This window comes from Eupeodes corollae, chromosome 2 (assembly GCF_945859685.1).
Source record: "Eupeodes corollae chromosome 2, idEupCoro1.1, whole genome shotgun sequence".
NCBI lineage: Eukaryota > Metazoa > Arthropoda > Insecta > Diptera > Syrphidae > Eupeodes > Eupeodes corollae.
The window spans coordinates 136,863,484-136,886,932 of NC_079148.1; the positions used below are offsets into that span (position 1 = coordinate 136,863,484).

At 35.6% G+C, this 23,449-nt stretch overlaps 1 protein-coding gene across 7 annotated transcripts in view; it reads left to right on the top strand.

The window, feature by feature from the left end:
* Nucleotides 1–23,449, top strand: part of LOC129945954 (cell adhesion molecule Dscam2) — a 297,467-nt gene that overhangs the window by 40,175 nt on the left and 233,843 nt on the right. For all 7 annotated transcript variants that reach the window (XM_056055941.1, XM_056055945.1, XM_056055944.1 and 4 more), the window contains exons 3-4: nucleotides 5,666–5,827; nucleotides 14,527–14,673. In XM_056055941.1, coding sequence (XP_055911916.1) covers nucleotides 5,666–5,827; nucleotides 14,527–14,673 — 309 coding nt within the window. The remainder of the gene's footprint in view (nucleotides 1–5,665; nucleotides 5,828–14,526; nucleotides 14,674–23,449) is intronic.

A 23,449-nucleotide genomic window follows, 5' to 3' on the forward strand; every position in this document is an offset into this window, starting at 1 on the left:
GGACCCGGACAATAGTTATTATTCACATTTAAAGTGCTTCTTCAACTTCAGACTTGCTAATAACTAATGTTCCAACATTGATCGCGGTAACCGGATTGTCGTTGCCATAAACAGATTGTTGGTGACCTAAGGTACTTGCATAGTTTGATTCAAAGCTTGTTAATACATCCATTCATTCAAACGCACCTCGTCACTAAAGATGATTTTTGAAGTTTCGAAGCCCAGTTAATGAAAAAACGGGGTTGTCTAGGGTCATGAACTTTGAGCTCCTGGGTCAGTTAGACCTTGTACGGGTGTTGTCCTAAGTTCTGACGCAAAAATCGGCAAGTTAAAGCACACCAGTCAGTTTCTGTGAATGTGATTCTTGGATGATGGATGAACATTGAGATCAATGGTATTCTTGTTTTTGGCACATTTACCAAATCTTTATATTTAAAAGATCGTAAGCACCCTTAAGAAAGCTTTGTGTTGAATTTGAGGCATTTATTAGGCATTGCACGCTGGAAATTCCATTTCCGAAAACAGTTCTCTCTATTTGGATAAAAGATCTGTGTCCAAGTTTTGATCTTATTTGGTTCTTTAAATCTTGGTCGATGTTATCAGAGTAAGTACTTCTTTCATGATTTAATGGTGGACAGAATATTCATCAGAGGTAACATAGATCCAAATCCGAGGACTTAAGTTAGTGCATTGGACTGTCATACCATAATTCTAGATTGAACAAACCACTTGAAATGGTGCTGAGAGTTATTGACCAATAATCCAATAGTAATGGTAGTCATGAAAATTGTTTCTAAAACTAGCCGTTCAAATTTGGTAGAAAATTTAAACTCTCCTTTATATTTAACAATACTCACACATAAAACTAGTTAAGAATTGTAAGTCATAATTCCTAGGCCTTTAAGTTATCATTCATGAAGCTTCCAGTTTCAGCTTAAGTAAGTCGATTAGTTAAACTTCAAGGCTTAAAATCCATCAATTATATTGCACGACATTTTGATTGTTAATTACAATTATTGTTCATTCAATGTGAATATATTTTCAATTATCAATTTTCAATAAAATACATTTTCTTAAATTTTCTTGTTGTTTGTCAATTTTCATTCAATCTCTAACTTGCAGTCGATAAATTGGTAACAGCTCCAAAATAATTTAAAAAAATGAGTTTATAACTAATCTAATACGTAAAATTCTCCTGTCACATTGTTAGTTGCCGCACTCCTCCGAAGCGGCTTAACCAATTTCAATGAATTTTTGCATACACGGTGCAATGAACTTATGGTAATATTCAGTAACGCTTTGATTCCTATTGAGGATCTTTGCATTATCAGTAATTTCGGTATGCATTCACCAAATCAAAATGCATCTGATTTAATAAACACTGAATTGAATCGTGAACTACAATACAATACTGAAGAAATGGCAGCGATTGTCGCTCGCAATGTCCCACTAATGAATGAAGAACAAAGAACCATTTTTGATCAAATCAAGCTCGCAGTTTCGGCAGTATAAGGTGGATTCTTGTTTTTGGATGCTCAAAATTGGTGAAACTGACATTCCTTATTTCGATAATTCTTGCTTAAACACGATCCAATAATGATATCGCATTGGTTGTTGCATCTTCTGAGATTGCCGAAACTTTTTTGGATGGAGGCAAAACAGCTTATTCAGTATTTAAACAGTCACTAAATATTCAAAATAACCCAGACGCGGTGTGTAATATAGTAAATAAAATTACCGGTTAATTTCTGCACGATTATTGATTAACAAGATGCTCTCATTGACCAAATATTTCCCGATGTACACAGACACAGAGAATTGTTGTTATGCAAATGTATTGATACAGTTTGTGATGTTACCAAAGCTGTAAATTATCCAACTAATTTTTTGAACTCATTGGATTAATCAGGCTTCTTCTTCGTTTCCAGCTGCTAGTAGCAGCACTTTAACTCCACCTGGAGCATAGGGCGGCAACCAGTTCCTTCCATCTCGCTCTATTCCTAGCACGATACCTCAACTTTGACCATGCCTCCAAGTTTTGGAACCGAGCTTCCTTCATGACAGATGATCTCCATAGCCTTCTACCTTGAGGATTCCATTGAAAGCACTGCTTTGCTATGTTGCCGTCTGACCAACATCAAATGTATGGCCAATCCAGCGTCACTGTTTATACGCAATGTCAACATCCACTTTTGTTTGGCCAGTCCTGAGCCGAAGTTCAATGTTAGATATGGTTTGTGGCGCTTGACAAAAGTTTGCAACCTTCCCGAGATGTTAGCAGAGCACTTCCACGTTTCACAGGCATATAACAGCACGAATCACGGTACGGAGCTTTATTTTCCTGGAGTTCCACACTTTAGAAAGCATTCCGAATGCACTACGAGCTTTATTTATTCTATTGGCGATATCCAGGCCCGTTCCACCATCGAGTGCCAAATAGCTTCCCAGATTGTTGAACTGGTGACCTCTTCTACTGTCACTTGTCTCACAATAACTGATATTGTTGGTTCCAGCTGGTGTGCATTAACTAAGTCTTACTGGCATTAATCCTTAAACCAGCCACCTGCCCATTTTGTTGAAGAGAGTGGCACATTTGGCTGAGGTCTCCATTTCTGTTTGCCATTAAGCCTTTGTCTTCAGCATAGTCAAAGTTCGTAAATGTTTCTTACTGGTGCCATTGGATATCCAGTCTCTCGTGTTCACCCACCGCAGCAGTCATAACATCATTAATAGCAAGCAAGAACAGAATCGGTGACAATACATCACCATGTCTCACTCCCTGTCACACTTCAAGTCCATTGTGCAAAACGAAACACCTTGCGTTGTTATAAGACTCTTTTATTATCAAAATAATTTTATCAGGTATGCCTCTAGCACCAAGCGATCTCCAGATAACACCACGCCTAACGCGATCGAAGGCATTTTCAAAATTGACGAACATGAGGTAAAGCGGCGAGTAGTATACTCCGACGATTCTTTAAGAATAATTCGCACGTTGTTAATATGGTCCACACATGATTGACCACTGCAAAATTCTGCTTAATGTCACTTGAGTGTAGACTCGATCTTAGATTTTATCCCCTCAAGAATGATGCTTGATATTAACTTTGGAAATACGGACAGAATGGTGATACCGCGTGAGTTATTGCATTTGTTAAGATCACCTTTTTTGGTAGCTTGACGATTACCCCGTCATTCCATTCCCTGGAAAATGTTTCGTTTTTCCAAACAGACTTAACAAGTGGCAACAAAAAACCGGCAGCCAAGTCAAGGTCTGCTTAGAGAAATTCGGCAGGTATGCCATCCAGCCCAGCTGCTTTGTTGTTCTTTCAAAGTTGTAACGCGGTCGGGGAGCCAATATTAATTCTTTTAGTAGATCTACGTTTTTCCGACAGTTGATGATTTGCATTAACGTTTGCATTTGTATTCTGATCTTCCATTGACACTAAAAGACTACTGTTCATGTCACGAACCGGATGGTTGACAATATTTTATTGGCCTACAAGATCCTTAGTGATTTTGTACAGCATCCTTGAGTTACCTCTTCAGATGGTAATCTGGCCCTCCCATCTCATCTCACACAACTCTGCACTACCTTTTGAGCTGCTCTATACTCGCTTCGCAAAACCGTTTTCCCATGAGCATCAGCTTCATGCATGCCACCTCATAATTAACAACTGAAGGTTGGATCTCGAGTAATTTTGCTTGGTAATTTAAAACCACGACGCACGGTTGTGCAATGGAACGCGATTAGTAATTAAAAAACGTATAAACAATTTTATCGAACATATAATTCTAAATGGCAAATTCCGAGCTTAAAATATATTATTAACGCGAATCTCTGTCAAACCCACGAATGAGCCAATTCAATTAAAAAGCCTTAGATTGGGATTTGCAGTGACTATCAATAAGTCTCAAGGCTTAAGCCTTGTCAATGGAAGAGAACGTTGAACTCGCCAAAGATTTTGTAAGAAAGCTTTAGCTAATACAAAGTATGAAAATATTGCTGTAGCTTAGGTCCTCCAAAGCAAACTTCAGAAAAGTGGCGGTGAGCATGGATCAAAATGCTGCAAAATCAAAGAGAAGGAAACAAATACCTACGATAGGCTTCATCATATCAGTGATTTCAGCAATCTTGCCATTTCCATAAAAACAAAATCATTAAAAACACCTTCTTTTGCAGAACTTCAAACGTTTGAAGTTAACACTCTTATAAAGAACTGCCCTTATATAGACAATAGGTAATTACCTATTTAGTTTCTTTAAATCAAGTCTTTGACACAATTTACACGAGATAACAGCTCATTATACTCTACTTTCTGTTCGCTTTTTTTTAAAGCTAATGATGTTTCAGTCTTAAGTAGGATTACTTCAAATATTATGTAGATAGAAATAGTAAAATTCATTGCGGATCTTCCACTTAAATTGAATAAGCCATCATCTTCTAATCTTGTCAACTGTTTTGAACTACTTTTCCCACATCGTAAAGTTTATCTTTTGTCTATAATTCACTTCCTGCTTTAAATCTCTGCAACTAAATTTGAAACAATCATATATTTAAAAACCACCTCCTGATCCTCAACCTCATCGTTATAGAAAAAAAAACCTTCCATCCATACAAAATTCCAGAACGAACACGAGGAGAATATTAAAAAAAGAAACTTCTACTTTCTATATTTTTGAAGCTCCTGATGCTCCTTCCCATAATTACTTCCTATTATTCAGCACCGAACATCGCACTATCAGAATTTTTAGCTTTTGCTTATTTTGTATGTAGATTGTGGGTAGGTATGTGTAGATGTTTATGCATTAATGCCACAGTTTATAAAGTCTGAACGTCTTCCTATAACGCTTATATACAGATATTTAGTTTGTTTTCTTCTCACTCGGGCGGTGCGGCCGGCGCGGTGGCTTTGGCGTTGATGTCGTATCGTCATATACCCTACCTACCTACATTATACTAGTAGTTGCTCCTCATTTTCCTGCTATTAAAGTGTCAAGTGTCTGCCACGAAGAAGACGACAACGACAACGATGAGAAAAGAAGATGCAAAAGAAGACTTTGTGCCCGACTAAAATTTCAATATCGAATCATAGCTTTACCATAAACACTATCTCTTTTTCGAACCCCTATAGCACGCCTATATCATCTAACTCCTCGAGTGTACATGTATAGGTATATCCTTTCCCATCCTTAAAACCTCAACGTCATCGGGTATTCATGGCATAATTATAATCTTAAAATCTGGGCACACTTAATATGCCGCTCATTCAGCCGTGCGTCGAGTCGGTCGGTCGGTCGTACAGTCATCATCATCGTCGTCAATGTTCGAGTATATGGAGAAGAAGAGAGTAGATTTTAACGCCCTCTAGTGTGCTATGTAGGCACATACCCCAACACATACTTAAAATATGTAAAATTATGACATTAAATATTCAACCACACGAGTTGTCGTCATTTTTGCGGCTACAAATTTAACATTTACCGCAGAAAAAAGGATAAGGACGATAAAAAAGGACCAAACAAAACAAAATAGAATTTAATTTTCTTGTTCGTCTTTTCTTCTTCTCGTTTTTCTTTTTCTTTCCTTTTTAATAATTTTTCTTCTTTTTTTAATTTGTTTGTAATAAAATGTATGAATTTTTTATACGTGCATACTTCACAGTGGTGGCACAAGCTTACAAAGTGGACGTCGAAGTGCTATCAGCTTCGAGGGGATGCACAGCTATCCTGCGATGTGTGGTGCCAACCTTTGTTAAGGAACTAGTTCGAGTGGTCTCCTGGGTTCATGAACCCGCAATCTACATCTACCCATCACTTCAAGGAGGTACGTAACATAAGAGTAAACATTTATTTACATATATCTACATATAAATACATATACTACATTTTAAAATTATACATTATTAAAAACATACATATATAGTTTGTTCCCATGCCAATGCTTCGTTAAACTTTAAAATTTAAATTATGGTTTTTGTTGACTTAGAAAATTAACTCTTTTAAGTAGAGACACAAAGATTGTCATTGTAAAGAAAGAGATTTATAAACTCTAATGACTCTGAAATTAATTGTGTTGACATTTTAAGAATATTTGTTGTTTTTTTAAAAAAAACTTTGTATTAGTTTAAGAAATAATTTTAATAATTCATTTGATCACTTTTAGTATTAATTGGCCATAATCTTGAATTTTAAGTATTTATGTTACAGGATCAAGAAAAAATAAGGCTAAACTTTGTCAACAAAAAAGACAATCAGGGTCCAATTATTTCTCTTATCTTATTTGGAATCCTAACGAGTTACCCAATACACTTTGGTTTTTAAAGGGTGGTTTTTTTGAGGTTAAAATTTTCATGCATTAGTATTTGACAGATCATGCGAGATTTCAGACATGGTGTCAAAGAGAAAGATGCTCAGTATGCTTTGACATTTCATCATGAATAGACTTACTAACGAGCAACGCTTGCAAATCATTGAATTTTATTACCAAAATCAGTGTTCGGTTCGAAATGTGTTTCGCGCCTTACGTCCGATTTATGGTCTACATAATCGACCAAGTGAGCAAACAATTAATGCGATTGTGACCAAGTTTCGCACTCAGTTTACTTTATTGGACATTAAACCAACCACACGAATGCGTACAGTGCGTACAGAAGAGGATATTGCGTCTGTTTCTGAGAGTGTTGCTGAAGACCGTGAAATGTCGATTCGTCGCCGTTCGCAGCAATTGAGTTTGTGTTATTCGACCACATGGAAGATTTTACGCAAACATCTTGGTGTAAAACCGTATAAAATACAGCTCGTGCAAGAACTGAAGCCGAACGATCTGCCACAACGTCGAATTTTCAGTGAATGGGCAATAGAAAAGTTGGCAGAAAATCCGCTTTTTTATCGACAAATTTTGTTCAGCGATGAGGCTCATTTCTGGACCAAGATCATGCGATTTGACGCCCTTAGACTATTTTGTGTGGGGCTACGTCAAGTCTAAAGTCTACACAAATAAGCCAGCAACTATTCCAGCTTTGGAAGGCAGCATTTCCGAAGAAATTCGGGCTATTCCGGCCGAAATGATCGAAAAAGTTACCCAAAATTGGACTTTCCGAATGGACCACCTAAGACGCAGCCGCGGTCAACATTTAAATGAAATTATCTTCAAAAATGTCATGGACCAATCTAACGTTTCAAATAAGGAATCGATGAGATTTTGCAAATTTTATGCGTTTTTTTTTTAAAAAAAGTTCTCAAGCTCTTAAAAAATCACCGTTTAATAACTAAAGGTAGGAATCAACGTAGCATGGCTATAAGGGCTGTAGCTCGTTCCACAATAGTCCTCTGTATCAAAAGTCAACTAAATGATGCAAAGATCTTTGGAACTATCTTATCATATTTTGAAAAACACACGGATTGACGAATTTACCATACTTAGTTCCTAGTACCCGTGGCATGATGGTTAGTGTGGAGGACTGTCATGATGCAAGATGGTTCAATCCCTGCCTGTGCCACTCAAAACTTTTTTCACGGGTATTGCTCTTTACAAGGAATGTACAAATCCTCCAAGAATAATTACTGTCATGAGAAGTGTTTTCTCAAATAAGTCGTTCGAATTCGGCATTAAAACTGAAGGTCCCCCCCATACCTGACATGACTCGCATAGGAAAGGTTGGGAGTTATAAGTCATTAGACCCTGGTTCTCCAAGGACTGTTGCGCCACCTAAATTGTGTCTTTCTTTAATTAGTTCCTATGTCTCAAAATCAGGGTTATGTTAACGACTGTCAAGTTAACACTACATTTTTCGAAATTTAAAAAACTGAGTATGCAGTTAATTGTAGCTTTTTTGTTTAAAATTAGTTGTGGAAAGAAAAAAAATGAATATAACTTTTTTTTAAAGTGGGTAGCTAGTCCTAACTTGACACCTTGAGTCCAGGTGTGAAGGATATTCCAAAATGTAACGATGCAATTAATTGTAGTTTTTTTAAAATTAGTTGTGGAAAGAAATTAATTACTTTAAAAACTAATTTTAAACAAAAAAGCTACAATTAATTGCATCGTTACATTTTGGAATATCATTGTTTTATGCCTGGACTCACGGTGTCAAGTTATCACTACATATCCCCGTTTTAAAAAATTTGGATTTTTTTTCTTTCCAAAACTATTTTACAACAAATGATTGTCAACTAATTGAGTGCTTTCAGACCATTTAATTAAAATATTATTGGACGAGTTAAAATCTGATATCAACAATATAAACGCTGGTGTGCCCCAGGGCTCCGTTTTGTCTCCAACTCTCTTTTTTATATTCATAAATGATCTTTTGTCTGAATCTTCTAACTCACTACATTGTTTTACTGATGACAGTACAGTCTGCTTTTTAGATTCTCATCCTTGTTCTTTAGATGTGGACTACCAAAGGCAGCGTATAATAAGCTCATTTTGATCTTGACAACGTTGTTCAATGGGGATTCATAAACCGGGTACAATTTAATGCTTCAAAAACTCAATGATGTCTACTTTCACAAAAGCGTAACCTTTCCAAAATGCCACTATCCATGGGTGGTACTTGCATCGAGGAGATTGCATAAATATTTGCATAATTGACATCGCCAACAATGCTGCTAAGTGTTTAGGTTTTCTCCGATGATGCAAAAACTTTGTTAACCCTCTTGATATGGCTATAATTTACAGAGCATTTATGTGTCTAAAACTTGAGTATAAATCTCATATTTAGGCTGGTGCTTCAATAACGTACTTGAGTCTTCTGGAAAGAATTGAAAAAGAGCTATAATAGTGATTGGAGATCGGTCTCTTACCCAGACATTTGCTTCTCCTGAACATCGCCTCCGCAAGTCTTATGCCTGTCATTTTTTCATCGATACTTTTAGAAACATTGCTCTATTAAAATAGCCAGTTGCATTCCTCCCCTTAAATTCAACCGTGATACCCGTACTGCTAGCCCAGTTTAGGATGTGCTGTTAAGTACAGAGATTTATTCTTTAGCAGCACGACACGAATGTGGAATGCTTTACCCTACTCAATATTTCCCACTCATTACAATGTGCAGACCTTCAAAATTAATGGTAATCGAATTCTCCTTTCTAGTCCTCTCCTCCTTTTTTAATTGCTCGCATTGTGTTTAATCATTATAAGGGTATTCATTACCCCTTTAGTGCACGCATAATATAAAAAAATGTCTTTGGAAACTTCTGCTTATAGGTACTACTAGAAAACTTCTAAAATAATATTGACCTCTTAAGTCTAAAAGAAAACCACTTAAAATCTAGCTTAAATAAAGCCCCGGAAAAATGTTTTTCTAACAACAAATAAATGCCATTTGTGAGATATTGCAAAATGATAAATGTTCAATTATTAAATTTGTTGGTGTTAAAAAAATACTTTCTGATTTTCTCAAAACATCCTTTTTCATATCCTGTTATTACCTAGCTAGAATACAAAATTTCCTTGAAGCTGATATCTTTGCTCGTTTGTGAGTTAGGGTGGAAGAAAAATTATATCTAATTGTCAGAGCAACATATTCTACACTTGCAATATTCACATGGACATCAAGATTCCGGGGATCTAAATAGTCGAAGAATTGTAAAATTTATACAAATTACTAAACGGAAACTGGTTATACTTAATTTGTATCCTTTTTCCTATAACAACAGTATGTTTTCAAATTCACGAATTATTTACAAAACAATAATCTTTGTCCATTGTCCAAGTTTCAATAATGTTTAACAATACTTAAAATATTTTTAAAAACATAGCTTAAAAATTATTTTAATAAAAAATAAAACAAAAATAAAATAACTTTTCCTTAAGAGGTACTTAAATAAAAACATTTTCCTACCAACAGATATTTGAGGTAACTATCCACGAAAAACGTCGTCGGTTTTCGGAAGTTTTCTCGTAAAGAAGTTTATAGCACTTCAAAGTTTCTTCGAATCAATGCTGTTTGCTGAGAGGTCAAGTTTTTCAAGTATACAATTTTGTTTATTTTGGTGTTTTCTATTTTAGAATTTGTTTCCCAAAAATAATTCATTTCGAAAACATTCCGAAAGAGCAAAGTTTTTGAAGAAGAAGTATCTTTAACACTTCCGTAAAAGTACTCTAAGTTTAGTAAAGAGTTTTGTAAAAAATCATATTAGGAAGTGAGAAAATAACCCGAAACACTTTTAGATTTTTTTTTTTAGATCAATGTTAAATAAAAGGTCAATTCCAAAGCTCCATAGTCCATTCAAATCCTTAAATTCCGTAATCGTAAAGTTATCGGGGAATAAAAATTTCTGAATTAATAATGGTAACATTCATAAAAAAGATATGGAGCTTCAACCGTAACCGTAAAACCAAGTTTCTCAAAATGTATCAAAATTATTTGTCTACGTTTTTGAAAAAAAAAACGTATGGCTTTCAAACGAATTTCTTAAAACCGTAATTCACCTCTTTTTACCCTACTTTAATTCTCTTGCTGTAGTTCAAAATAAAACTACATTACAGGAAATGTAAAGGACGTGAAAATGAAATTTTCTAGCTTAGTCTGAATGTTTTCAAAGTAAAGCTTAGAAAAATTATCAAAATGTATGGTTTTTAAGAATGGCGGAGGAAGATTGGGTGCAAGTACGCAATTACATACTAAACTGATAAAAGAGTAGAGTTGGTGAAAAAATACAAATATCTATAGGAGTCTGCTTAACTAAAAACTTGAGCATTGAAAAACATCTCACTGACAAACTTGTTACCGCCATTCAAGAAGTGCGATGGGATCGACCGAGCAATGGCGATACAATGGCGACTGCTACCGAGAACAAAGACAGCGTCTATTTGGGTGTGAATTTGTTGTTGGAACTCCGCATCAAGGCTAAATTCGCCAACATAAGCCTAATATGCGTGCATGCCCCAACAGAGGAGAAAGATGAAGACACCAAAGACATATTCTTCAAGTTCTTGGACAAGACATATGAGCAGTGCCCTAGCTATCACATTAACATTGTCTTAGGAGATTTTAATGCAAAGCTAGGAAGAGAAGACATCTTTGAAGGCATATTCGGGAGATACAGCCTGCACGACACCACCTCCGTCAACGGATTCAGGCTGATTGATTTCGCTGCGGGGTGAGACGTTCTGGTAGCTAGTACGCAGTTCACACATCTTAATATCCAGAAGGGGACATAGAAATCTCCTGATCATCCACTGTCAACCAGATTGACCACATTCAGATCGACTCATGACACTTCTTCAGTAAACACTATGTCCGAAATTTCCCAGGGCCAACATTGACTCGGACCACTACCTCGTTGGACCACTACCAAGGTACGGCTACGGATATAACGGTCTAAACCGAAACAAGGTACTGTAAGAAGTTTCGACGTTAGACGGCTAAAATCGCAAGAGAATGCCATGTCTTTTTTCGATCGAATCTCTAGTAACCTCTTAAGGAGATCTATGCTATCTGTATTAAGCTTTGAAAACCAGTGGCAACATTGCCTTGCAGCCATCAGAGATGCCGCTTCTGAAGTGCTAGGTTTCACACGGCCACCACGGCGAAACCCCTGATTTGACGAAGAATGCCGGCAAGCGCACGCAGCGAAACAAGAGGCATATAAAATGGCGCTGCACAGAAAGAATAGTTCTACTCGCAAGGTCTATCAGCAGAAGAGGAGAGAGGAACACCGGCTTCTTAGATGGAAAAAAGAGAGCATGAGAAGCGTGCTATCGAAGAGTTAGAGGAATGTCACAACAGGAATGACGTTCGTTAATTTTACCAAAAGTTTAAAAGAACCTCCAAGGGTAGAACAGCATTCGATGTTGCGAATATGGAAAGACCGCTTCTCCAAATTATATAACGGCGATGACCAACCGAATTCCGCTGTAAGGGAGATAGAACCACTCAACCTCGGCGACGCAGATCAACAATTCCGCCTACCCGACCTTGACGAAGTAAAAAAATTGATATATTATAAACTGAAGACAAACAAAGCTGCTGGGGCCGACGGCATCGCAACCGAACTATTCAAAGCAGCAGGCGATGACTTGGTAGGGAGCATGCACCAACTCATCTGCAAAATATGGTCGGAAGAAAGCATGCCCGATAGTGGAATCTCAGCATAGTATGCCCGATACATAAGAAAGGAGACCCTCTAAACTGCGCCAACTACAGAGGCATCAATCTCCTTAACATTGCGTATAAGATCCTCTCTGCCGCATTATGTGAACGTCTGAAGCCATTAGTCAACAACCTGATTGGTCCTTATCAGTGTGGCTTCAGACCAGGAAAGTCCACTATCGACCAAATATTCACACTACGGCGGATCTTGGAAAAAAACCAGGAGCACCAAATCGATACCCACCATCTCTTTATCGATTTTAAAGCCGCGTATGACAGCATCCATAAGGAAGAGCTCTACAGAGCAATGTCTAGTTTTGGCATCCCTGTCAAACTTATCCGTTTGTGCAGAATGACGATGGAGAATGCACGCTGCTCTTTTAAGGTCGGAAAAGACCTCACCGATGCATTTGATGTCAAAAAATGTTTTAGACAAGGCGATGCACTCTCATGTGATTTCTTCGACATCGTTCTGGAAAGAATTGTTCAAAACTCGACCGTCAACACTAAAGGCACAATCTTCCAAAGGTCCATCCAATTACTCGCATACGCAGATCATATTGACATAATTGGAAGATCAAAGCGTGATGTCAGTGGAGCGTTTTTGAGCATTGCGACGGAAGCGAAGAAGGGCTTAGAGTGGTCAATGAAGGCTGTAATCAAAAAAAGACATTCAACCACGACGTCTTGGACAAAACGTCACCATGGACAGCTTTAACTTTGAAGTAGTTGAGGACTTTGTCTACCTAGGCACCGCTATTAACATAGACAACGAAACCAGCGCTGATATCAAATAATAATAACTCTTGCAAATCGCTTCTTCTTTGGACTTAGAAGGCAATTGCGAAGTAAAGTCCTCTCTCTAACATCTAAAATCACCATCTATAAGACACTGATTATATTGGTTCTCATTTATGGCGCTGAGGTTTGGACCCTGTCAAAGAAGGATGAGAACGTCTTAGGATGCTTCGAGAGAAAAATTCTGACCTAGTTAGCATAATTAAAGTCCAACGGTGTAGATGGCTGGGTCATGTACAGCGAATGGACATCAACGCTCCAGCCCGGAAGGTCTTCGAATCCAATGCCGAGGAACGCGTCCTCAGGTAGGGCACTCAGATGGGCGAAGACCTCAACCAACTTGGTGTGCGAAACTGGAGACAGCTAGCTAGCGACCGAGCTGGCTGGCGAGACGTATGTTGGTTGAGGCCCAGATCCGCCCGGACTGTAGCGCCATCTTAAGTAAGTAAGTAAGAAAAACTTGTTAAGGCGAAAAAACTATAAACGTAGCATGGTAGCAATGCTTTAATAATAAGGAAATTACGCATACCAGTGAAGGGTCTTCAAAGGTGTATCGGGATCAGTTATTTTTTTTCGGTGTAAGCTAAGTGAGGTCAGAAATATGAACAAGTGGAAAGTGCTTAGATTTTACATAAAACGGATTTTCCACCTTCCTTCGAATACGCCAAACTACGTGATCATGTTGGAAACGGGTCTATCGCCTTTATTTACAAAAACACACAAGTTATCGTCTCCCAAAGAAAGTAGTTCCTCAAACAATGCAATCCCGAAGTGGATGGTTTAAAGACTGGATAGAACTAGCCGAGCAGGTGGATGTTGACCTAAACTATAGTAACCTTGCTGCATTTAAACAAACTCTATATCGCCTAATAGCTCGTCTGGATAAAGTCTTAAGAAAACAATACACAGAGCAAGCCAAAAGCAAACTTCAACGCATGATTTACAGTAGACTAGAATACGATCTCCTGCAAAGAAATTACTTCCACGAAAAATATACCATCGAACAAATTCCGGGCATGTTCCGGCTTAGAGAAGGAGAACTACTCAAACTGAACTTTATTCCTCACAGCGACGACTTACCGATTTTATACAACAATCATATTGATTGTAGTACCCAAATAATTGTTAAAAATGTATGTTTAAATAAAACCAATCTAATTTAATCTTATCTACTTAAATTCTAAATTCTGTAGAAATGAAGACTTTCAAGAAGCGTTTTTTTCCTTTTCATTTCGTTAAATTGGCCACATTTATATTGTTTAAGTGACAAGAGAGAACCAACGCCAACTTTTAAGATCTTTAACAAAAAATATTCATAGCCAAAAAAGGACATGTTTCAATATTTAATCAAAATATACAACTTTACCTAGTTTATAAATTTTCACAAATAAAATGTATTTTAATAAAATATATAATACCACAAATAATAAACAAAATTTTAGTTTAATTTTCGATGAAAGCATTGGCACATATATTTTTGGCAGGATATAATAAAACTTATAAATTGTATTGATGTGTTAATATATATAAATTCGTTATTCATATATATACAAACATAGAATTGACTCAAGTGCCAAGAATTTGTTTTACTAATGGAGACATTTTACTCTGTATTTATATTCCACAGATGGGAAATTTCATTTATTGCCCACCGGCGAATTGCTTATACATAATCTGCAGGATAGTGATGAATCACAATCGTTTCGGTGCCGGAGCATGCACCGACTTACTAGGCAGGTTGTGGTCAGTTCTCCAACTAGGCTACGGATTAATGGTAAGTTACTTCTAATCATAAATGTGAATTTCATTGAACTACTAGGTAAGTTATATACAAATTCTCTCTTCCACTCTTTCTCTCTTTGCGTGCGTTGTATCTATGTATGAATGTGTTTGTGTGAGTAGAATTTTGTGTTGTCCTTTGAACGGAAGCCCAAAACCTGGACCTAGGATAATAGTTTTGAGTTAAAGTCCCCCCGTATAGATTGCAGGCGATTATGTGCATTTGTAAGTGAAGTGTTTGTGTATTTCCATACCTATGTGCGTTATTGTTGGCAAAAGGACATTTGTGATGATAAATATCCTAGAATCTGGAACCAGGTCAACTTTGCATATATGTATATGTATATTTCATGTGGGCAATAGGCAGAGAAAAACGATATATAGAGCAAGAGCTTAGATAAACCTTTATGCACTACCTCTCACACACATACGCATGAATGTCCTTCCTGATGTTCTCAATGATGATAGCTTTAAGGTTTGAAAAACTATAGATACAGGATTTATTATTTGCTAAAGGTTTTGTTTTCAGGTAAGTTCTTGGAACAGATTGTTAAGGTATTTAGGAAGCAAGAGTATTTTAAAGAGAATTTCAACACACAAAAAAAAACAACACCCTTATCATAAAATTCTTGGGTTCTTGTTGATAAAGGAGTAAATATATAGCCATTGATTAATCAGAGAATAAATCGAATCAAAGAAGCGTTCAAATCGTCTTCATAATTCCAAATCACATACAAATAATTACATCAGGGATCTTTATATGATTACTTCAAGTTAAGTGTAGTTTGAATGAATGTTCGTTTTTCTCTCCAGGGGATGAAGTATATTTTTCCACCCCATCTCAAGATGATATGAAACTAAGTAGGCAAACATCAGATTGATTGATTTCGTGAGGTGAATTTGTATTTTGTATATTTGTTTCTTTTACGGGTACTATAAGTCATACAGTACAGTACAGTCTTTGTCGACAAGAAGAATAACAAAATGATTGAGTCGATATATCATAATGCGGAATTGATATCCTTGTTTGTTGCTCATATAGTGAACATAATTCTCATGTTATCAATAAATCATTTCTCAGCCTTTATAAACAGAGTCTGCATCTGGGTATTATGTGAAATCAATTTGTTGTTTATCGATGTTAGGCTATAAAAGGCGAAACATTGTAAACAAAAAGGAATATAAAAATTCCCTTAGTCACATGTGTAAACCACATAAACGTCTTGACTTAACGCTTGAAGTTAATTTGTGAGTAATCATCCATGTATGCTGTACAGATATTATGGTGTGGTAAGCCTATTTGACCTTGACTTGAAGGTTAAGAAGTAAAACAACAAATGTTAGAAAGACGATAAATTTCAACAACCATATGAAGCTCTTGGTCTTGACCCTTAGTATAACATGATTAATTATAAAATATAAACTAATATAAAATATTAGTTAGGAAACTTGAAAGCAACAAGCGATTAGCACGCACTTTTTCCATTTTGTTATGGGCTAAACATTGAACCCTTTTGCAAAGAGAAAAATTGAGTTTTAAGATGATTTTACTTTCTTAGTAAGAAAGGAAAGAAGTAGGAGAGAAGCGAATTTTGAATCAGGAAAAAGATCTTTAAGATCCTTAAGATTTTTAAGATTAAAATGATTTTATTTATTAACAACATATGAATATAACAATTCACATTTACAAAATCTTTATGGCGTGGGTTTGCCGTCTGACGATTGATATAGTGTTTATAAAATAAACAAACAATTTTTAAATTTAAATAAGAAATATTTTTAAAGAAAAATAATATGAATCACTAATGATTTAGGATTTGAAATATTAGAAGCTAGCAATTAATATTCTATCTTTATAACTTAGAGCTGTTTTACAAAATAGTAATAGCTTCTCTAACAATTCGTTCAATATATTCCGAACTTGTTCCATTGAAAGCGTATCTTTACCGAAGAAATGTCGCCTTGTTTCACGGAGAGTCGTGAAATATGTCTCCTCTTTCTGCTGTGTTACATATATTGCACAATATTGGAAGGTCATCTCTGTGTGGCCTATAATTAAGCGGAAGAAGTTCTACCCTCGCCCTTAGCATCATTGACATGGATTCTACACTAGATTGTCCCGTCGATGTATGAAATAATTTTTATTTCGAGCTACACTATCAAAGGGGTATCAAAATTTGCGTAATTTTACACGGTGGTTTTACTTTCGCAATCAGCTAATTGTTTCTCAATAGGTCCAGAATATTTTCTTTAACCCGAAGTGCAACCATCTAATGCCAAGAATAAATGACGAAGAGGTAACTCATTGGCGTGAAGCGTGCAAATACACCATTGCAGCGGTCTCTTCCAGAACTCCTCTAAATATTGAACGACGCCTCCCTTCCAACCAGTGTTAGTTGCAGTTCCGTCACATCCAAAATTGAGATGTGTTCTTCAAAAAATTTCTTTACGGTGATAACGCGCCCCTCTTTTCTCATTTATCACTGTCTTGTCCTTTCTTTCATCAAAGTAAATGCTTTTTATAGCAAATACCTCCAATATCTTCTAAAGTTTCCTTACGTGATTTCGATACAGCTCGGCGGATCTTATTTTTGTCTATAACAAGTTTTGAATCTTTGGAAGAAACCAAGCTGACATAAGCCAAAACAGCAGAAGCTACAGCAGCAGCAGCAGATAGCGTCGATAAACCGTATCGATCACATACCTTGGTCACTGTTGAGTGTTGGCAACATCAATCTATTGCGATAAGCTCTTGAAGTCGATGGTGCCTCTGTCAAAGGGGGGTTTGTTGAAGATGAGTCTTTTACAGAATGTGTTTCTGAGGAAGATTCACGCACCAACTCTTCATTGCAGTTTCCTGAGACAATATCCGTTTCCTGCGTAGACCATTTTTTTGCTTCCCTCTTTGACTCTTCAATTTGCCTCTGCTGTCGTTTCCTCAAGATATTTGTTTCTTTCTTGTTAACCCCGCTTATAACCATTTTCCTTTCATTTCTTCTCTTCATGGATGAGAACTTTCTTCATTTTGTTTGCTTTTGGGGTATCGCTTCACAATATTGCACCTTTCGAAACAGGATTTAAGTAATTGATTAACTCTTTCCTTAGTTTTTTGTATGATCCTAAGATTGCACAAGTAATCCCACTACGTCTTGAACTCATAATTTAAAAAAAAATCACAAAATTTGCTTTTAAAACTGTTACAACGCACTTTACACAACCCGTTGAGGATCTCGAATGAATACCAAGGACTTCAAAGTGTGGCTTTTGTATAAGATCAAGTCTACAAATTATGGAGTTCAACAACCCATTTAGTCATAAACAAAAGGTGAATGAAAAACCTCTACGTTTCCTCAATAAACCATATATTTGATTTTTCCCATATTTGTCCACAAAACTCTCACTTTTCAAATCCTTGAACTTTAAATCTGACTTTATTACCGGATTGAGTTGTGTATTTTACAGATAGCAAACAGGTAAAAACTCATATCCTTTAAGGACATCAATAAATTAAGTGATTTGTCCAGGTAGGCCTCAAATTTATAAACAAATTTTTCTTCAAAATCGGATAGGTATAGAAACTTTAATTCAAATTGTTTCAGATTTATAGGGCAGTGTTTTTAAGTTCCAGGAAAATGATGATAATAGCAATATGCGCCAAAAATTAAAAAAAAATTAATTTTGGTCACATATTGGGACTATTGTTAGCTTAAAATCTTATAAATTTGAAACCGCTGGAAACGTATTGTTGCATGCCAATCAAAACATCAAATATGTTCTAAACCTAATAAGATCAAAAAGTTAATATTTTATATTAATACTAGCTCAGGAACCGAAATAAAGGAAGGGAAAAAAAGTATAAAAATATCAATTTGTCAAAATTTTGGGGGTCGGTACAACCCCCTAGACAAATTTTAATATTTTTTTCATGAAACCTTTATTAAAATCAATAGTACGGTCAATATAATTTAATGTTTGAAGATTATTTCATGCTAATGTCGACTTTGACTGTGCCTCGAATGGTCCATCCGCTTTGTCTAATTTTGTCATACTCTTTCCAACATTTCGGCCGGTATCTCAAGAATGCTTCAATTTTATCTTCCTGCGTCAATTGAAGCCCCACAAAACATATTCAAAAATAGTTAAATCGCACGATCTAGGTGTCCAATTGACCGGTCCCGAACGTGAAATAAAATGTTCACCGAACTTGCCTCTCAATAAGTTAATTGTTGCGCGTACTGTATGGCACCGTCTTCTTGAAACCACATGTCATGCAGGTCAAGCTCTTGCATTTTGGGCAAAAAAGAAGTTGGATATCATCTCACAAAAATGCTCACCTATCACAGTTACGTTACGATTCGCATCATCTTTGAAGAAGTAAGGTCCAATAATGCCACAAGCCCATAAACCGTACCAAGCTGTGAGTTTTTCCGAATGCATTCGTAGCTCTTGCAATGTTTCTGGCTGATATTAACTCCAAAATCGACAATTCTGCTTATTTACGTACCCATTGAGCCAAAAATAAGCTTCGTCGCCGAGGAAAATTTTTCCGTAAAAAAGTTAATCTTCGGCCAACTTTCCAAGAACCCATTCACCAAAAATTTTTCGTTGCAGTAGGTCGTCAGCTTCAATACTTGCACCAGCTGTATTTTGAATTTATCTCAGTGTTCTACAAAAAATATAAAACTTAAAGTACAGAATGTCTTTAGTCTCTTACTCATTTCACTAGGTTCACACAGCACACATGATTACTAAGTTTTCTAAGAGGAGTTTTTGAATTTAAAAATTTTTCATTCCAACATCTTTGCAAAACTTAGTTTACAACGGTTTTATCAGTTCTTCTAAACATTATTTTACTCCTGAGTGTAACATACAACTGATCTTGAAGTGAAGAGACTTATTTTCCAGCCGTACCGCACGAATGTGATATTTTCTCATCAACTCTATTTTTCTTCCTATCTACAAATAATAAATTAATTTTGTTGTTCATCAATTTGCTTTTGAGATTAGATTTTTTAAGGTCTAAAATTTCTACAAAAAATTGTAAATTTGTATGACAAATTCTTTTTTATGGGAAAAGAATCAATTTAGTCTTCTTAGTGATTTTTCCACTTATTTCTTTCATTTAAATAAAAACAATTTTTACTCGCTACATATAGGAACTATATGGCAAGTTTTGCATTCGTGCAAAATTTCGAACTCGAGATTTTAATCAAACATGATATTACGATGGTAGACAAGTCGAAAAAAGTGGGTCCCGCGATTTCGTCCGGTCGGTTTTGTCTGTCTGTCCACGCTCCTACAGCCTAAACTATTGGGCCGATTGGGGTCAAACTTGGATATTAGGGTTTTGAGCAGATTCGCGTTAGGCGTTTTTTTCATTTTTTTTTTAAGATCAAAACTAACAGTGGCTCCCATACAATTTTTTTGGTCAAAAAACGAAAATTTGAATTTTCTCAAAAACAAACCGATAGATTTTTTTTAAATTTTCTCTAAAATTTTATTTTTTAACTCTGCTTCTTTTAATAAGAAAAACATATTTTTGTATTGCTCAGGAATGGTACCGCCCATAGAACCGTTATTTTGTTTTTTAATTATCTCAGCAACTTATCAACCGATTTCAATAATTTTTTTTTTGAATAAGGTCTTATATTGCCTTAACAATATTTCATTATCAAAAGTGCATTTTTTTATTGTTTGGATTTTTAAAAAAATATTGAAATTTTTTTTTTCAAAATTCGATATCTCAAAAACGGGTAAACATTTTTTAACAAAATTCGAATGCATAGCGTATATTTTTAATGTCTATGCAACTGCATACCAAAAATATTTTTAGAAGAAAATGGAAAAATTTTATATATAAAAAATTAATTTAAAAAAAAACCGCTCTAACGATTTTCAAAAAAAAAAATTGAAAAATCAACGGTTTTTTGATTTATAAAATGGCATTTAAATTTTTGAAGACAAACTTATTTTTCAGGTAAAATTTTGAATCTTAAAATATTTTTTTTAATTATTTTAATTTATTATTTATATTTTTAGTAAATTATTTTGACAAAATTTTAATTACAATCCTATCTTTTATCTAAATTAATGCATTTGGTACAATTTATGTATTTTTATAACTATAACTATTGTAAATACCAACTATGGCCGTGAAACGATTATGATATGTTTAATCAACAATCTATTTTAAAGTGTCTAGCAAGAAGTATTATCTTGGTACTTTTGTATATAAGTTTTTAAAATATAGTTCTTTAAGAATAAGGTTTTTTAACACATATTTTACTTCCTTTCGATTATATAAAAAAATAAATACTTAGTACTAGTTAAAGAAACGTATACAACCTCTACAACTACTGCTTACGTGTCACTTCATAACTAAAATTCAAAACGCACAAGAACCTGACTGTAACCAACACAGGAATAGCAATTTCTTGAACTTTAACGAAAAAAATAAACTGAACGGAATAACTTCATGTTTGCGCTGAAAACTTGTAGGAAAGAAGGATACCTACCAATGACATTCTTTCACTATCATAAACATGTCTTTATCTATCTATCTGCATAAAGCTGAGCACGCGAAGTGAACTATTCTATGTTCGTTTTAGACACCTACCTAACTACACAATCAATAGGTGATCGCATTACAATTTAAACACACATTTTCTTCCTCTTGCTTATCTTCAGATAATTTACTTTTCATTCTGGTTCTCTTAACATGAAATTGAAATAACGCTATCCAATTGAACGAAATAGTTGAATATATAGACAATTGTTTTCGTTAAGTACGGTTACAAGTATATTTCATTTGCGGGATGAAATGTCCTAGGATGAGTTGTGTGGATGAATTGCTGCTTTTTTTACTAATCAAATGGCATTTATATCTTTGAAGACAAACTTATTTTACAGATATATTTTAAAATCTTATATAAGAACTTTTTTAAACAGACTTTTTGCATACAGTAGCAAGTTCGTGCGACCCAGTCGTGCATTTTATTTAACTATTGATTTGAAGTATAATTTGCTTCTAAAGGGTTTTTCAATTGGCACAGGTAGATTTTGGAGCCCCGTGGAGACCATTTTGTTTTTGGTGACATCTGTCAAATCTTTTGTTTAATATTATGTTGCTTATGCCAAGTCATTATGGTAAGTTATACGATTGAACATCACGTTAAATGATAACGCAAATGTTACATGCATTGCTCCCATTTTACGGTAGACGTGGTGGCCCCTCACAGATGACTTTTTAACGTTTGGTGGTCAAATTTGAGACGAAAGATTCAGTAAACAATCAGCGTACGTTCAAGGAACGCAAGATCGGCCGAGAATATCACCGCGATCCGTAAAAGTGTACAGCAATGAATCACAACATGTATTTCCAGCAGGAAGGCGCTACGTACCACACAGCATACGCTACGATTGACATTTTCCATTAACGATTTGAGGGTAAAGTTATCTCTCACAGGGGTAATGTGAATAGCCACCAAGGTAATGCGATTTGACCCCGATAGACTTTTTCCTGTTTGGTTTCTTGAAGTCGCAGGTCTGTGCAAATAAACCACAATCGACCGATGCCCTTAAAGTGAACATAACATAAAGGCCATCGCTCAAATGCGGAAGAGTCATTGAAAATTGGACCACTCGGATCCGTGTCACCGTAAGAAGCCGAGGCGGGCATTTGAGTTGTGTCATATTCCACACTTAATGGTATACTTGCGACTTACAAATAAATACATAATTTTGTTAATACCTCACACACAGCTTGTTTTATCCAATTTCAACATCTACTCGCCCTGATTGAATAACCTTTATTTTGCCCGAAATCTTCTCAACTTGGACAATTTATTTTTAGAAATTAAAAAAAAAACTATTTTCTATATAAATCAGTCATCTCGGTTGTTGAACACAATTTCTAGGTGAACAATTCACCAATCATCTCCCTTTCATCATCATCATCATGAATTTGTATTTGTTCACACTTTAAATCTTACTTTAGACGTTTCAGGATATAACCCAAATATACAATGTCATCATTCTTCTCTATCAAAATTTCAAAAATCCCTCTTTTGTTGTGTTCATATGTTGTTCTTTACTTTATTTTGTTTTTTTATTTTTTGACACATACACTTTAGAACATTTTGTATAAAGGATTTATACTTTATGTTTCTTTTGAAACGAAACGAAACCTTAAGGTTTATGCAACATTTTTGAGATTAAATTGAATCCATCTATGTCACAAGAACACAAAACCCGACCCACAAATATTGTCTGGGCACTTAGGTCTCATTCTCATTCTCATTCTCACTCACCATAACCATATACTGCATGCATTACCTCCACCACCGACCGTCATCCACCATCATCACGAAACCCAAAGGATATTTCCTGGAACAAAGTAGACGATATTAAATTACTCTCCTGTCATATAAGTAGAGCAATCCCACTTCTGAATTGAATAATTGCAATGTGGTCCTGGTCATGTTAAATGTTTGCGCAACACTCCAAAACTACATTTCCCTATCTATATTTCGAGTATTAATTGTATGCGAGCGCACTTGGGATTCGGATTGGGATTGGGATAAAGGATATACAATACACATAACATATATGAATATGTACATAAACCTATACGAGATGCATTAAGTACTCTGTTGCGTTAGCGTCGTTGTCGTTGTCTCCGTCATCGTCGTGCTTTGCTTTACCATAATATGCCTGAGTCTGAATTTATGTGTGTGTGTTTGTGTTCTAGTTATCCTAACTCTTAAGTCCTG